Source organism: Pangasianodon hypophthalmus, chromosome 8 (assembly GCF_027358585.1).
Source record: "Pangasianodon hypophthalmus isolate fPanHyp1 chromosome 8, fPanHyp1.pri, whole genome shotgun sequence".
Taxonomy (NCBI): domain Eukaryota; kingdom Metazoa; phylum Chordata; class Actinopteri; order Siluriformes; family Pangasiidae; genus Pangasianodon; species Pangasianodon hypophthalmus.
In genome coordinates this window covers 27,879,951-27,895,878 of record NC_069717.1, presented here as the reverse complement: position 1 = coordinate 27,895,878, position 15,928 = coordinate 27,879,951, and the positions used below count along the sequence as shown (strand labels likewise).

At 38.3% G+C, this 15,928-nt stretch overlaps 1 protein-coding gene across 1 annotated transcript in view; it reads right to left on the bottom strand.

Moving 5' to 3' along the window:
- Window positions 1–8,978: 8,978 nt before the first annotated feature.
- Window positions 8,979–15,928, bottom strand: part of olfml2a (olfactomedin-like 2A) — a 28,055-nt gene continuing 21,105 nt past the window's right edge. The window contains exons 5-8 of the mRNA XM_026945902.3: window positions 15,189–15,459; window positions 12,370–12,654; window positions 11,244–11,435; window positions 8,979–10,587 (exon numbers count right to left, since the gene is read on the bottom strand). Coding sequence (XP_026801703.3) covers window positions 9,983–10,587; window positions 11,244–11,435; window positions 12,370–12,654; window positions 15,189–15,459 — 1,353 coding nt within the window. The 3' untranslated portion in view covers window positions 8,979–9,982. The remainder of the gene's footprint in view (window positions 10,588–11,243; window positions 11,436–12,369; window positions 12,655–15,188; window positions 15,460–15,928) is intronic.

Sequence of the window (15,928 nt, the reverse complement as noted above, 5' to 3'; positions counted from 1 at the left end):
GTATCAGCAGGATAAAGGAAAAGACGAAAACAACACGTACATTCTTCATTTAACGAGAGTAACATTTCAAAATGGTAGCACTCAAATCTGTCTTCATACTATCCATAATATTAATTTGTAAAATAAATGAATAAAATTAAAGAGCAGATTGCCTTGACTGAGTTTGTCTTATGGCTCGATATGTAAGTCAAACCACCTCTCATGGGGTCACGACCCCTGGCCTGAGAATGCAGGTATTAATGACTGAGCTGCATTAGCGGAAGATTTAGCGCATGTTTTCACCTTTTAGTCCTCATTTTGTTGTTTTCAGCTCTCTGTGAGCTTTTGTGGAGTTTTGGAGTGGGTGTGGCTAAGTGTAAAAATGCGCTTGGTAATTTATGGCTGATTGGCGTAATCAGTACACGTGAGTACGAAGAAAATCAACAAAATCTGGACAGAAATTTCAAAATTGCCTTCAGCCATGAAAACATTTACACACAACTGTAATAAATAAATGATAAGGTTATGAGGTTGAGGTTATATCATATTGTATTGATTATCAGCACTTGCCTCGCTGAGTGAACCACACACACACGCACGCACACACACACACCATACACACCACACACACCATACACACATTGCAGCTGAATTATTGTTTCATTACAAATGTAAGTGTCCAAGTGTTTTTCTTGCACATCATTTATATCTGGAACACCTACAGCATCGAGTGAAAGAGTTGTTTTTGGAGTCTTCGTGCTCGGAACAGATATTGTGTGTGTGTGTGTGTGTTTGTGTGTGTATGTATGCGTATGTGTGTGTGTGTGTGCATGTGTGTGTGTCCTTGGACTGCGGCCTGCTGTAGAAGGACCCGATGTCATTTGTAGTACAGTTTTATGTGTGTGCGTCATTTGCTTGTCCTTTGCAGAGAGAAATTCAGGGAGAAAACGAACATTGTTGCTGGATGTGGTCACTCTGGGGAAACACCCTCACACACACACACACACACACATTGCAGCTGATGTCATACATTGTTCGCGGATGTGTGTGCAGACATGAAAGCACATGAACATGTGCGTGCAAATGTGCGAATGTTGTGCATGTGTATGTGTGTGTGTGTGTGTGTGGGTGTGTGCATATTTTTAATCAGTAGAAAAACATAGCAGTGTGTCTCCACACCCAAATCACACACTTTCCCCATCTTTACACTTGTACACTAAGCTCCACCCCCGCAATGAGAGTCGAATCGCATTATTCCAGTAGCTAGCTAATCATCTCATTCTATGTGATGATTATGTTACGATAAAAATTTATGATAAAATTTGCCATAAATGAACCAAATAACTCGACTTCCCTCATCAGCCTCTCTTTTAAAGTCAATAAGACAAAAAAATGCGGCTTGCCATGTTACTGAGAAACGTAAAAGCTGACACTGGAGACTCCTTCCATAAACGTTAAATACACATCTCTTTACTTTCAGAAAACATCACCATATCAAGGATTTTTAAAATCTGTTTACGTGATGTGTCTGCAACGAGCGAAGTCAGAACTACTTTCACAACTTACGAACTGTTACAGAAAATCAATTAACACCTTCCGACCAATCAGAATCGAGAATTCAACAGCACTGTGTAAAATGATAATAATAATAATAAATGTCGTAGGAACATCTCCAAAGTACATTTGGTTAAAGCGGAGCATCATATGCATTTTATTTTTGAACTTGTACATGTGTGTGTGTGTGTGTGTGTGTGTGTGTGTGCAGGCATGCTGTGTGTATTTCTCTTGGCTTTGGGTCTACACCCTTTCTGCATACCCACGTTTCTCGGATATCTCTCTCTGTACCTCTTCCCGAAGTATTAACATCACCATACACACACACACACACACACACACACACACACACACTCTCACTTGAAAACATTTTTTGCCCCATTAACTCTGGGTTGTTTTCATGTTATTGGCTCCTCCTGTGGCCGTGTCTCGAGCGTCTCTGTAAGCGATTTGTGCTGTTTACGTTCCCGGGTTTGTCGCCATGTTTTCCGCTCTCCACAAAGCAGAATTTTCCTTTAGCTTTAAAATAGAGGACGTCGTTTGTCCTGGCACTAGCGCACTTCTCTCTCTGGGAGGTTTGCCTTCATGTCACTGTGAACATGTTAGCTGTGTTGAAACCAATTAACATGCGACAAAAAAGCCTCGTATTTTAAGACCAAAACATCCAGTACATCGATATTTACTGCTCATGATCTTTCAGTGTCTTGTTTTTTGTTTTCTCTTTTTCCTCTTCTCTTTTTTTGTCTTAATCTGGCTTTGTGGCTAATTGTGGCTTTAACAGCCAAAAAAGTAACTTATTGCAGCTTTAATAGTTCTTTTTTCTCTCATTTTTTATTTCTGATTTTATATATATGTATGTATATGTATGTGTGTGTGTATAATGTGTTGCACATTTAATAACTTGTTGGCTTTTTTTTTTTTTGTACTTATTGCAGTTTTAATAGTCCCAAAAATGTAAATTATTGTGGCGCATTCTGGCTTTAATAGTTTAAAAAAATAATATAATAATAATTATGGCTTTAATAGTCCAAAACAATATAACTTATTGTGGCTTTAATAGTAAAAAAAAAACAACATATTGTGGCTTTAGGTGTCCAAAAAAATTGCTTATTGTGGCTTGAATAGACCCCCAAAAAATAACTTATTAGTAAAAAAAATTACTTAATAGCAAAAAAAATATTGTAGCTTTAATCGTCCAGAAAAAATCAACTTACTGTGGCTTTAATCTTTAATCCCCCCAAAAATCTCTAAATTACTGTGGCTTTAAAAGCACAAATAATATCTAAATTATTGTGCTATTAAAGCTATTTAAAAAAAATAATTTGTGGCTTTAAAAGTCCAAGAATATAACTCATTGTTCTCTGAAGAAGGGTGTTGACAAGCTTACAAAAAAAAAACAAAAAAAACCCCAAAAACAGAAACAAAAAAAACAGCAAATGTGCAACATTAATCTGCAGCAGAAGGCCATTTCCTTTCCCCTGAGAGAATCTCTGAGTCATTTCGGATTTTCTCTTTCCTCATGTTTCTACATGTCAGTATATAAACACACCACAGTCGCTCGTCTTGCCTCTAAACACATCATCACTGTCATTAAATGTCTCTTCTGACAAACTGATTTAATAATAATAATAATAATAATAATAATAATAATAATAATACATTCATTTTAACTTCAAACATAAATCCTGCCCCTCCTATGGGTCAGAAATCGAGGTTATGAGCCCACGGCGCTTTTTTTTAAAATGTCATTTTGTCATAATGTTGCTGATTGTTTTCCCTGTAAGAGTCTCTGTGCTCATCGAGGTCACTCTAAATATAGCGTCGCTGGGATCTAGTGTTGTTTCTGTTACGGCCTCGTTCTCAGGAAGGCCATTGGAGGAAAGAAGTGCTTTACTGCCAAAATACACTCCGAGAGCTAAATACACAAAATGAGACCATGTTTGGAGCTGTGATAAAACATTAAAGATCAAAACCAGCTCAAACTGGATTGGGAACGAACGTATTGAAGAAGCTGAGACTTTTTTTTTTTTAGTTTCTTTCTCTCTGTTTTGTCTTTAAATTAAATTTGATCACTCAATAGACTTAATCATATGACATAACCACGATAGTTTACCTAACTTTAGCTAGCTTGCTAGTTTTAATTAGACAATTTAGTAGTTAGCCTAACATTCGCTAACAGTTTCTTCGACCACGATGAAAGTTTAAATGGTAGAAACAAGTTGGAAACTCAAGAATCCAAAAATATTTACAGTTTAAACACTTACGACATGAAGGAGCTCAAGTACAACTTTTAAGTATTTATGATTTTTTTTTTTTTAGCTAGCTACTTAATATTAAATAGCTACTGCTGGAGATGTTAGCTGAGGTGACTAGTTAGTTGGCTAATGTTAGCACAGTGTTGTATTGGCTATAAAGATAACATTATGATCATCTAACGGAATTAAAAAGCTGTGCAATGTGTCAAAGAAATGTAAAGAAACGCTGATGATGATGATATCGTATAATTGAGTTTGCGTTTGGTTTGTAAGCATCATGAGTGCTGTAAAAGAGCAGCTTTGGACAGACTGCAGTAGTACAGTTAGCTAGCTAGCTTGTTTTTTGAATCTGTGACTGACAAGTGAGGCTAGCGTGTGGTGTGAACACTAACAAAAGTTTATTTTTAAAAACATTTTCATACAATAAAGACACCATATCTTGTCCACCATCTTGTTTTCTATTAGGGCACATCTTTAATGTTAGCATTCAAATGCTAACTAATTCTTCTTCTAAACAAAGAAAAAAGTGACTTTTATATAAAATAAACACATCACACCTTGTCTACCGTCTTATTTTCTACTGCCGTAGATTTTCAGTGTGAATGTTCGACTAAAAAATGTGAAATTAGCCAATAAAGAAGCTAATTCATCTTTTTAAAAAGTGATTTTTTACAGAATAAACACAACGCATCTTTGTCCACCATCTTGTTTTCTATTGGTGCAGATTTTGAATGTGAATGTTCACCTGGAAAAATGCTAAATTAACTAATAAACGAAGCTAATTCTACTTTCGCAAGAAGAAAATACTGAATTGGTATTTTCCCCATTAAACTGTTTTTCACGTTCGGTCTGACGGCTGCTTTCGTGTTTGTAGGCATGTTAGTGGAGCTAACGTGAAACTGAAAATCCTGCAGCCTTGCTAGTGGAAATATCGCAGCAGGGTTTTCGGTATTAAACATTGCTGAGTAATAATGCTTTAGTAAAGCCTTGTCTCCGAAGTGCTGATTTAGAGACAGCGCAAATGTTAAAATAAAAACACCTGCCTCGTTAGTGCGACTTATACATGCAAAGCTTTAATTAAAGTTTAATTTTTGTCCTTTTCTGCAAGCTTTTCATTCTCTGGCGCTGTAATATTTCATCTGATCGAAAGCAGAAGCTTTGTATTTGCTCACGCGTGATCTTCGAGTAGATCTTCCCTGTGAGAAGAGCAAATGCTTGACACGCCACCGGGGGAGTCGTTTGTTATCCATCCGACAGGGAAAACCCTGAGGAATGAATCGTTCCTTCAGTGGGACTTCAGTGAGAATTCCTCCAATTCTTCCGCACAACCAGCGACATCTGACTCAATCCATCACTCCCAAAGACGCCATTGTGTTTCCTTCAATAGCGTCCTACACTGCATCTGTGTGTGTGTGTGTGTGTGTGTGTGTGTAGGTCACAAAGGCCGCCTTGTTCTGATTAGCAGCATTCGGTCTTCCAGTTGCGTTCACATCCACATAGCTAAACACGAGAAGCTAATAAGTGCTGCCTGATTAACTTCAAACAAAAACAGACTATGAAAACTCCTTAATCCTCAAATCCTCCATTCAGGCATCATTTTTCTACAGTGCGGTGTCTTTGTTTCTTCACGTATCTGTTATAAAATCTTCTGTTATAAAAGTCAAGTTAGTAGATAGCATCGGTATCAAAACAACGTTTTGGCCTAAAATCAAAGTTACACAATACTTCACTGTCCCGAATGTACTCAATCGGCCAAGACATGTTGAGCGCCTGAGATTTCCTTTATTATGTTTGCACTGGAGCGCTAACACTAACATTGCTAGCAAGGGAGATGCTTAGCATCCAGTTTAGCAAAGCTGCATGTCCAAATCCTCACACGGAAAAAAATGTAGTTATTCCAGCAAAAAAGTGCTTCACCTATCTGCATTTTGCTTATTACATAAAATCATTGGTTGTAGCTTTTATCTAACATTAGCTGCTAGCATGTTCATGCTAAACATTAGCACAACGTCTTCCTAATCATTATCAGAAATGAAACAGTTGGGGAAATTTATCAGCGGTAATTGATTAGAACCTGAAATATAAACTGATAAAATGAAATTCTAGTCTAGTCATGTCCATTTCTTTGGACACTCAGCATGTCTACATCACAGTTTTTTAACCATTCGGAAGACGACAATTCAATTCTTTTCACCAGAAAATGTACAAAAAATACAAATGTTGCTCATTCATTCAATTATCCTGGATTTTTTTTTCTACTCATACATCGCACACACCATCACACTTCAATCTGAGAAATCCAGCTAGTTTCACTCGTGTTATTTAGCTAAAAGAAAGGAAGGAACACAACTGGTCAGGATTACAAAAAACACACAGAGAACAGAGGGTTAATAAAAAAATGTCTGTCTTTTAGCTAGCTATTTAGTCGGCTAGCTTTCCACCATCAGCATCAGAGCCTTTTCTCGTACAACAAGAACTTGGGATTTAGCTTGCTAGCTAAAAACCATGTGTAATCCTTGACATGGTGGAGCTTTTTTAAAGTAAGGAGATGTTTATTCAACATTTATGGAAGGAGTCTCCAGTGTCAGCGCTTTGTAACAGTCAGCGGTAAAGCTGTAAGTTTTCCGACATGTCTTTAAGACAAAGTGGTTTACGCTTTTGCGCAAGTAAGAACAGGAACTTGTTTCATGGATGTTCAACAACATTAAATGTAACAATAAATAGATAAAATTGTTGTTCTTTAATAAATAAAAAAAATAGTAATCATTGGGAAATTGCTGTGTTATAAGAGGAAGACTTTGGGACTTTCAGCAATCAATGATTGGAAAAATAATCACCATCGTCAATTCTTTTCCCATAACAGCACACCGTGTCATGTGTTATTAGTTCAGGAAAACAAACAGTACATTTTGCTGCATTTGGAGTAAGTGGAAATTGTGTGTATTTTACTTTTGCCCTTTTCTTTTAACGATCATGGTGTTATTTCACACAGCACTACACACCCAGGTTGAGAAATCATCTCGCATTTGCTCTGTCTTGCATTACAGCATGAATGTGGATATTCTGTTCTCAGTAATTACGTTGGTAATGGGATCGTAGCTGTGCATGGATGCTTATGTTTTTGTTTTGTGAGCTGCAAATGCCAGATATTGCTGCAGGAGACAATGACAATGACGTCTAACGTGAAGATGAAGGGATCCAGCTGAAGACTGTGGCGAAGGTCAAAGTCGCTGCTGGGATGTTTGGAAATCCCCAAATCCACATTACATCATTGGAGCAAATAAAGTGGGTCGAGTGAGATGTTACAGCGCAGGAGCTTCTCCATCATCCTGTCTTCTTGTCTCCTGAGCACTTCTTGCAAGATGCCGGTGATTTCCAAATATATTTAATGATCCGCAGGAAGGAGGTGGAATTGCCAAACGGGACGTTGGGAGGTCTTGGAGAAAAAAATCATCCACTTTGATTGTTCCATGATATTGCTGATGTGTGGGTTTGGACACATCAGCCTCAGTATCATTCCTGAGAAAAAAAAAAAATACTCCAAATACCCAAGAGTGACTTTCGATACTGCGTGAGCCGTGATGGGATTATTAGTCTCCCTTATTGACGTTGGCTCTGGAAGAAATTACAGCCTGTTACAGGGTTGGTGCAGAGCCTTCAGGGATTATTAGACACATGTCAAAGCCAAACCACAACCCTGCATCATCTCCCAATCCACACGGCACATCCCAGCTGTCAATCAAACCCTGGGCACGCCCACATCTCCCACATGAAAATGCTGGAAACGCTTCAAGAGGGTGCGTCTTCCTCCCTGTTTGGAAAGAATCTAATAGAGAGGACCTCTGACCACAAAGAGCAGACGATAATTAGATCTGCATTTTCCTGGACATGGGAATGGACATGGGGGAAAAACCTTTAGTATATTATGCTATTAAAGTTTCAAAAAGGGGGTGGATGGCAAGGAGGAGATTTTCCACCAGCAGGGTGAAATTGAGCTTTGCTTTAGAGCATTGTTTCTCTTCAAGTCTCTATACGATATGAGATATGAGGCTAAATATTAAAAGCTGTTTTGTCAACATGGTCATTTTGTTTCTAGAGAAATGAGACTAAATATTAGAAGCCATTTGGTCAACACGGTCATTTTGTTTCCAGAGCCAGAGATACGAGACTAAATATTAAGAGTCATTTTGTCAACATGGTCATTTTGTTTCTAGAGACACGAGACTAAATATTAAGAGCCGTTTTGTCAACATGATCATTTTGTTTCTAGACATAAGAGACTAAATATTAAGAGCTGTTTTGTCAACATGGTCATTTTTTTATTCCAGAGCCAGAGATACAAGACTAAATATTAAAAGCTGTTTTGTCAACATGATAATTTTGTTTCTAGACATAAGAGACTAAATATTAGGAGCCATTTTGTCAACATGATCATTTTGTTTCTAGACATAAGAGACTAAATATTAAAAGCCGTTTTGTCAACATGATCATTTTGTTTATATGAGATAAGAGACTAAACATTAGGAGCCATTTTGTCAACATGGTCATTTCTTTATTCCAGAGCCAGAGATACAAGACTAAATATTAGGAGCTGTTTTGTCAACGTGGTCATTTTGTGTCTAGTCTAGAGATGCAAGAGCCATTTTTTCAACATGGTCATTTTATTTCTAGAGAAACGAGACTAAATATTAAGAGCTGTTTTGTCAACGTGGTCATTTTGTATCTAGAGATATGAGAATAAATATTAAGAGCCATTTTGTCAATGTGATCTTTCCATTCCATCATTAAACTAATGTGAAAATTTGTTTAAAAATCTGGTAAGTTACATCACTCACAGCCAGTCAGTGTTTTATTAACAAGTGTTTTAATAGCAAGTCGCAAGCCTGAATTCTAGCTGTTGCATTGTAGCTTTTTTATCACTATACATGGCCAAGAAGTTACATTACGATATATGAGTCGTCCCATAAGCAATAATGTGAGAATATTAACAAAATTCTGGGATAACCCTCCAACTGGTAGCTGGATAATAGGGTGGGAATTGGATACGACTCGATTACTCAAACGGGTAAAAAAAATTTTGCTCAATTCTTAACATTTAATCGGTGCATTTCAAGCATTTTCAATTTTATTTAATCGGTCCATTTTCATTTAAAATAATGCACAGTAATAAAATTCAGAACCTAACCTGCATGATCTCAAACTGTCTTTATTCTTCACTACTATAAAAAAATTTTCACATCCAGATTCTAGAGGCACCATGGTAATGGAACTGAAGTTTATTTTAGTTATAGTGCAGAAAACATGGAACATTTCACCCTCCATGCGTGAGTCATACAAAACAGAAAATCTAATAGAAACTCATCCAGGAGTTTAACTAATGTTTACTGAGAGACGTAAAAAAAAAAACAAAATAAAACACACCCTTATTGATCTAACAAACAGCTCTGTTGCTAACGGTTTCTGGAAATATTTACAGTGCAAAAGTAATTTATATTTTACAAAATTAATAGTTGAGTGTAAATGAGTCATTTACATACACTGATACACCCTATTTAATACAAGTACCATAAACATCTTATATGGTGTTTTATAGGTTTATTAAAATATTAAGGTTAAAAATGTTAACCTTCAGAATGTTGTGTATTATCATCATTTTTATTTAAAAAGTATGTAAGACGGTCATCTTTCATACTCAGGTAGCTTTGCTAAAAATGTATGATTCCTGATATAAACTGTGTCGAAGTGTAAACCTAATTTGGGGAAAACGTGTAAATTTAAAAAAAAATTCCCAGTATGAGCTGTATCAAAATTCCGACAAGGAATCGGGTTTATCAGTAATACAGGAAAGGAATTTTTCAAATTATATAAGTCAAATTTCCAATGAGAAGTGATCGACTACATTTGGGGCGAGTGTAAATGTATTTTTTTTCTGTTGGAAAGCATTTCTTTAAATTTAAATGTCAGGCAGAATTCATTTTAATGTGTCAACCCTGAATTTTTAAATTTTCCAGAAAAGTTATGCTCTAAAACCATTTTTGCTACATGAACTAAACAGCGCTGCTTTAGTCGCCATTTGCTGAAAGTCAAAAAGAGTTCATTTCCCTTGTACAATTATTAGAATATTCATTATATTTATTCCCCACTTAGAAAAGTCAGATTTCCTGAATTAAAGGTGGAACAGTTTTCCGAGCCTCTCATTGACCCACGAAGTGAACTTTATAAGTGAGCTGGTGTCCGTTGTCCCAGGCATAAAGCACCTTCTCTTTAGGATTGTAGTCCACTTGGGTGACGAAGGCGTACTCGTTGGTGAACGGGAGCCGCGGTGCCGCCTCGGTGTTGGTGTGTGTGTCGTAGGCGTACGCCACCTCGCCCTCTCTCTGGTTGTACGCGTCGATGGCGTACAGCACGCCGCACACGATGAAGCAGTTGCCGTACGTGTTGCGCTTCAGGCCTGTCCTCCACGTCGTCTCCTTCTTGGTGGACAGGTCACTCGGGTCCAGCTTGCTGATGATGATCACCTCCTGCTGCGAGTAGTCGTAGTCCAGTGCCGGGTAGATCACCCAGAGTCCGCTCTCGTCCACGGCGAAGTCGATGTCCGAATGGCCGCGCCACTTCCACGGCGTCGTGTCCTCGTAGACGACGTCGTGGAGGAGCGTCCACGCTGCCACGTAGCGCATACGCAGGTCATACTTGATGATGTTCTTGGTGAAGGCTCGGTTGTAGTAGAAGGCGCCGTTGTAGACCACGTGACCTGTTCCTATCCAGTTATAAGGGAGCTTGTAGAGGTTACTCCAGCGACCTACGACCAGATACAGGAAGTTAATAAAAACTTCTGCACTATGATTTCACCTCTAAAGTGGGTAGAGTGAGAATTTGGACATGGCGTATAACTTGGAACCTTGGAATGCCAAGGTCCTATATAACATTTTGGTAAAAAAAATTGTTTATTTATTATTATTTGTTTATTTGTTTGTTTATTATAAGTATTCCCACCCCACCCCTCCAAACCCTTTCCCATTTTGTTACAACCTGGAACTGAAATGGATGTAATTCGGATTAGATGTCATGAGTTAACACAAAATATCGAGGTGGGGGTTGGTGGGGCTGTCAGTGTAATATTTAAATTTTTTACAAATAAAAAAACATAAAATGAATAGAAATGAGTGCTACATTTGGCAAAAAAAAACAACCCAGAGAACACTATCACCACTGTGAAGCATGGTTATGGTAGCATCGTGTTAAGTGGTACCCTTGGCCTCTTGGTTGTTCCCCTCTGTACCCACTGACTTTTAGTAGACAGACTCCTCTAGACAAAGTTGCATTGTGCCGTATTCTTTCCAGTTTTTAATAATGGATTTAATGTTGCTCTGTGGGATGTTTAAAGTTTGAGATTTATTAAATAACCAAACCCAGAACTTTGTCCTGAACCTTTTGGAGTTTTGGAGTGGTTCCCACCTTGCTTAAAATTGTCCAGGTTGCGAAACTCCACCAGGTTGTTGCCGTAGTAGTAGTTGGTGACGTAGATCTTGTTGTCCTTGGCGACAGGGTCCTTCATCCAGGCGCCTTCGTTACGCCCGTAGCTGTGATGCTTCTCAGGCATCTCCACCGAGGCGATGGTGCCCTCACACTCCAGAGGTTTAACGTACACTGCACAGAGCAGGACACACACACAGATTTACTGGAGGAATTACTGTAGTTTTTCAATCTGCTTGAAGGAAAGCGCTAGCTATGTAATTTTCTATACATGAACTAACAGAGGCTCGTGATTGGCTAGTCTCTCTATAACCACCCGGTAGAGGAAATCTGAAAAAGTCATTGTAATAAAACTCAGAATTAATGAATATAATTCATGATAATATGTTTTTTTTATTTTTTCATGCCAAACACTGTTAAGAAGTAACTAAACCCGTAGGAACTGAAGTTAGAGTATAGCATTTGATCCCAGGATTTTTCTGCATAATTACTTGCGTAAAATTACACAAGATTCTGAATTAAACGCTGATTTTCAGCCTGTCACTGAACTTTTTGGAAATTACAATGTATGTAATAATGTTTCAACCAGCTTGATGTTGTTGGGTTTTTTTGGCTTAATTTTAATAACAAATAAATATAAACAGTTTCCTGAAGTGTAATTATGCATTATTAAAATAATTATCAAAACACAATTGTCATGGGAAGAAGAAATCAATCAGTTTGAACCAAATCGTTATGGATCTGTATCTTCCGGACTATGAAACACATTTTTTTGCACTATTTTAGGTTCTGAAAATGAAGAATTAAAATGACATACAGTAATATATTGAATTGTCATATGGAGCAGCTTGTGGACTGGAGATACGGTAATTCTGCCAGTCATTAATTCATTTTCAGTAAGTGTTTTATCCTGGTCAGGGTTGGGAATTCTATCCAAGGGATACTGGACACAAGGCAATGATACACACTGGATGGGACGGAGGTCATCACACACACATTCACACATTTGTTCAGACCTAGGGGCAATTTTAGAGAAGCCAATCCACCTACTGGCATGTTTTTGGGAGGTGGGAGGAAACCAGAGAACCCAGAGGAAACCCATTTGTACCTGTCTTGCTAGAGCCAGGTTTTGTGCTCTTCAGTGACGGTGTGACGGTGATGGTGAGTTTCTCCGTCTCTAGGTCCGACTCGGTGGAACCTGTGGTGAAAAGCTCCTCACTGCTGGTGGTTGTTTGTATTTGTGAGGCAGTTGTTGTTGAAGCGACAGTTGTTGTTGTTGATGTCCTTGTTGTTTTTGGCGACACAGACGTGGTGCCCTCGATGGCCTCCAAGACGAGTTCGGAACCTCCCTTGTCCTCTATTTGGAGGACGGTGTGGGTTTTGGCTGTGTTTTCTTTCAGAGACAAAGGAAGGAGGGAGAAAGGGATTACGACCGAGAGTTCAGTGTTTCACTCCAAAGTATCGGAGATTCCACTTCAAAAGAGATATTTATTATTTATGAGATGTTGCGCTCGTAGTAACTTCCTGCGCTGTAACCGAGTCTATCCCTGCAGTGTTTGCGTTTTCAAACTGAGTCTGTCTCATGTCGCGCCATACAAAACACATCTCCATGAAGACAATGTCAGGGGAGAGGGCCTAATCTGAGCCTACTCTTCCTGCACCGAAGGGGGGCTTCGTCTGGAACATTAACCACGAGCTCGGGGGAGCCAGACATAAATACAGCAAACATTATTGCGCATTCAGTCAAAGAATCCAATTACAACATAACTCCAACAGCGCAGGACAAGTGAAGAAAGCCCTTCAGGGAAGAGGAAGATCTAAAACATCTCATACTACAGACTGCAACATGCCTTAAAGCTTCATGAAACATCACGAGATGTTTGAAGCTCCTCAGGAAATTGAGAATATTCACGGTATGAGAACTCGATATCATTGTTTTTAGTATATAACAATAATAACAATTTGCTTTCAAGTGAGCTTTAATTTCATTCTTGTGGCCCCAATCTGCACTCCAAAGCCAGAATGATTAGTGACTTTACTAAATGTCAACATTTCTCTGCTTGCAGTATAAAGTGGGCGGGGCTTTTGGTGTGTTGAATATAAGAAATTCAGATCATGTATCAGAATTTGGCAAATGAGTAGATGAGAAGAGAATGAGTAGAAAATCTCTAATTATTTATAGTCAATATTTACAACTTTTTATCTCACAGTTGCGAGTTTAAAACAGGCAATTGTGAGTCAACAACTTCTTAGACCTTCCACTTATTAGCTTAACAAACAAGCCACACCAACAACGCATGCACACTATCCTGTTCAGCCCATGACATTCTCCTGGAGCGGCCAGATCCTGCTGAAAAGCATACTTCAGATAGATCATATTGCTTTTTTTACACACTGCTGTACATGCTTGTATTGTCGTGCTTTGATTATTGAATGTGGAATCATTAATTTGCAATTGTGTGATATTAACTTGCAATCACGAGATTAAAAAGTCACAATTGCAAATTATCTTGCAATTACGAGATAAAAAATCGAAAATGTGAGATAGTAACTTGTGATTGTGAGATAAAAAAAGTCACAACTGTATGATATTAACTCACAATTATGAGATAAAAAGTCACAATTGCGTGAAAATAACTTGCAATTACGAGGCAAAATGTCTCAACTGTGTGATATTATCTTGCAATTTTGAGATACAAAGTCACAACTGTATGATATTAACTCACAATTGTGAGATAAAAAGTCACAATTATGTGAAAATAACTTGCAATTATGAGGTAAAATGTCTCAACTGTGTGATATTATCTTGCAATTTTGAGATACAAAGTCACAACTGTATGATATTAACTCACAATTATGATATAAAAAGTCACAATTGTGTGAAAATGACTCACAACTACACAATAAAAAGAAAGCGTTATACCGATTTATCTCAAACTATGACTTATCTCAAAATGTCACAATTGTAGAATAATTTTTTTTATTTAAAACAAGACTAAAACAAAGGTGGAACGGAAAGAGGATTGTAGCGGCGGGATTTAATTCCGTACGTGTTTATCAAACATTCACTGTGATTTTCGAAAGGAATAAATAGCATTGTGTAGTTTAGCTTTCGATACAGATTAAGATGAAGTGTGTGTCTCTGTAGAACTGGCTCAACAGGAGGTAAACACGCTGATATACCTGCTACGTAAAGATAAAACAATCTGATTGGACAAATCTGAAATTACATCCTCGATTCAGTTCTGAGGAACTTCCTGTAAATTCTGCAGGAGCTCAGAGGCGGAGCTTAGACTTGGGATTATTATAGAGCCAAATCATATTAGCTAAAGGCCCTGGCTTCTGGCTGATGAAGTCTACATACAAATAAATGAAACATATTAGCATTATCACCTTACTTTCGCTAGCCATGAAAGTTTGCCTGTTCTGCATTAAATCCTTTCTTCTGCCTCGGAGCCGTTCTGCTGTTCACAATTACCTTTAACAGCTCTTATAAGGAGAAAATACAACAGCAGAGGGATTATGGATGACTCTTTATAGAGCGTCATTTAGAGATCCAGGTTGCCTATAGCAGATTTCAATGCATTGTAAAACCTCGTGGAGGGTGTGGCCCAGCAGGGGGGGTTGTGACTTCCTGGCAGTTCTGAAAAACAAGTGTGTAGCGAAAGGCACCAGGAGGTGTTTTGATGCTGTTCAGCCAAAACAGTAAAACAGCCCCAAAGCTAACATCCTTTTAACAAAAACAAGCTGAGTGATGGGATTCATTTAGGTAATGCTCTGTAACAATGAAAGACTTGGCATTGGTTCTTTAAACAGCACGTGAAGTCATGAACTCATCACAGAGTGACTGATTCATGAGTGTGTGTACTCTATAAACCTCCATCGCACAGATAACACACACACACACACACACACACACACACACACCTCTGTCTCCTTTGGCTGCGCTGTCCGTCCCTGACTCATCCGTCCTGGTGGCTTTGTAGTAGGTGATGCCCCTGATGACCCCCGGCTGGTGACCCGACGGTTTGCTCTTGGGGGTCGGCTCTGGTTTCGCAGGTCTGGGCGTCTTGGGCGGTGGAGGCTCCTTTCTGGGTTTGACGGGTTTCTCTTTGGGCAGCTTTGGAGGAGGTTTAACCACCGGGGACTTTTTGTTGGAGGGTTTTACTGCCTCTTTGCTCTTCTTGCTGTCGGTGGCCTGCAATCACACACGAGCCAGTAATCAGTCGCAGTACTTTCAATATCAATGAAACGTAATTGAGAGATTAGGAAAGCCAGGATGAAAAGCTAGCAAGCGAATGTGAGTAATGATGATACAGAGGTATGTTAAATACTGTGAAAAGAGAACATTTACAGGTACACGTAAAATTTCATTAACTGAGAAAAGGTAGTAGCTTTTAAAGCCAAATAACTCAAAATGAAAACTGGTTGTTTGATTTACGTTACATGCTCGGCTTTGTTAGCAGATTAGCAAAACAAGCTAACTGTATTAGCTATGCTCTGAAATGTTGGCTCCATGTTGCGCACATACGTAGAAAATAATCGACTGTCTGTCTTTTTTCAGTTAGTATGAACGTATTATCATCAATAACTAATTAATAACTAATTAACTACCAATGAATAACAATTCATGACTGTTATATATCTGTGACATGTTGATGCGTATT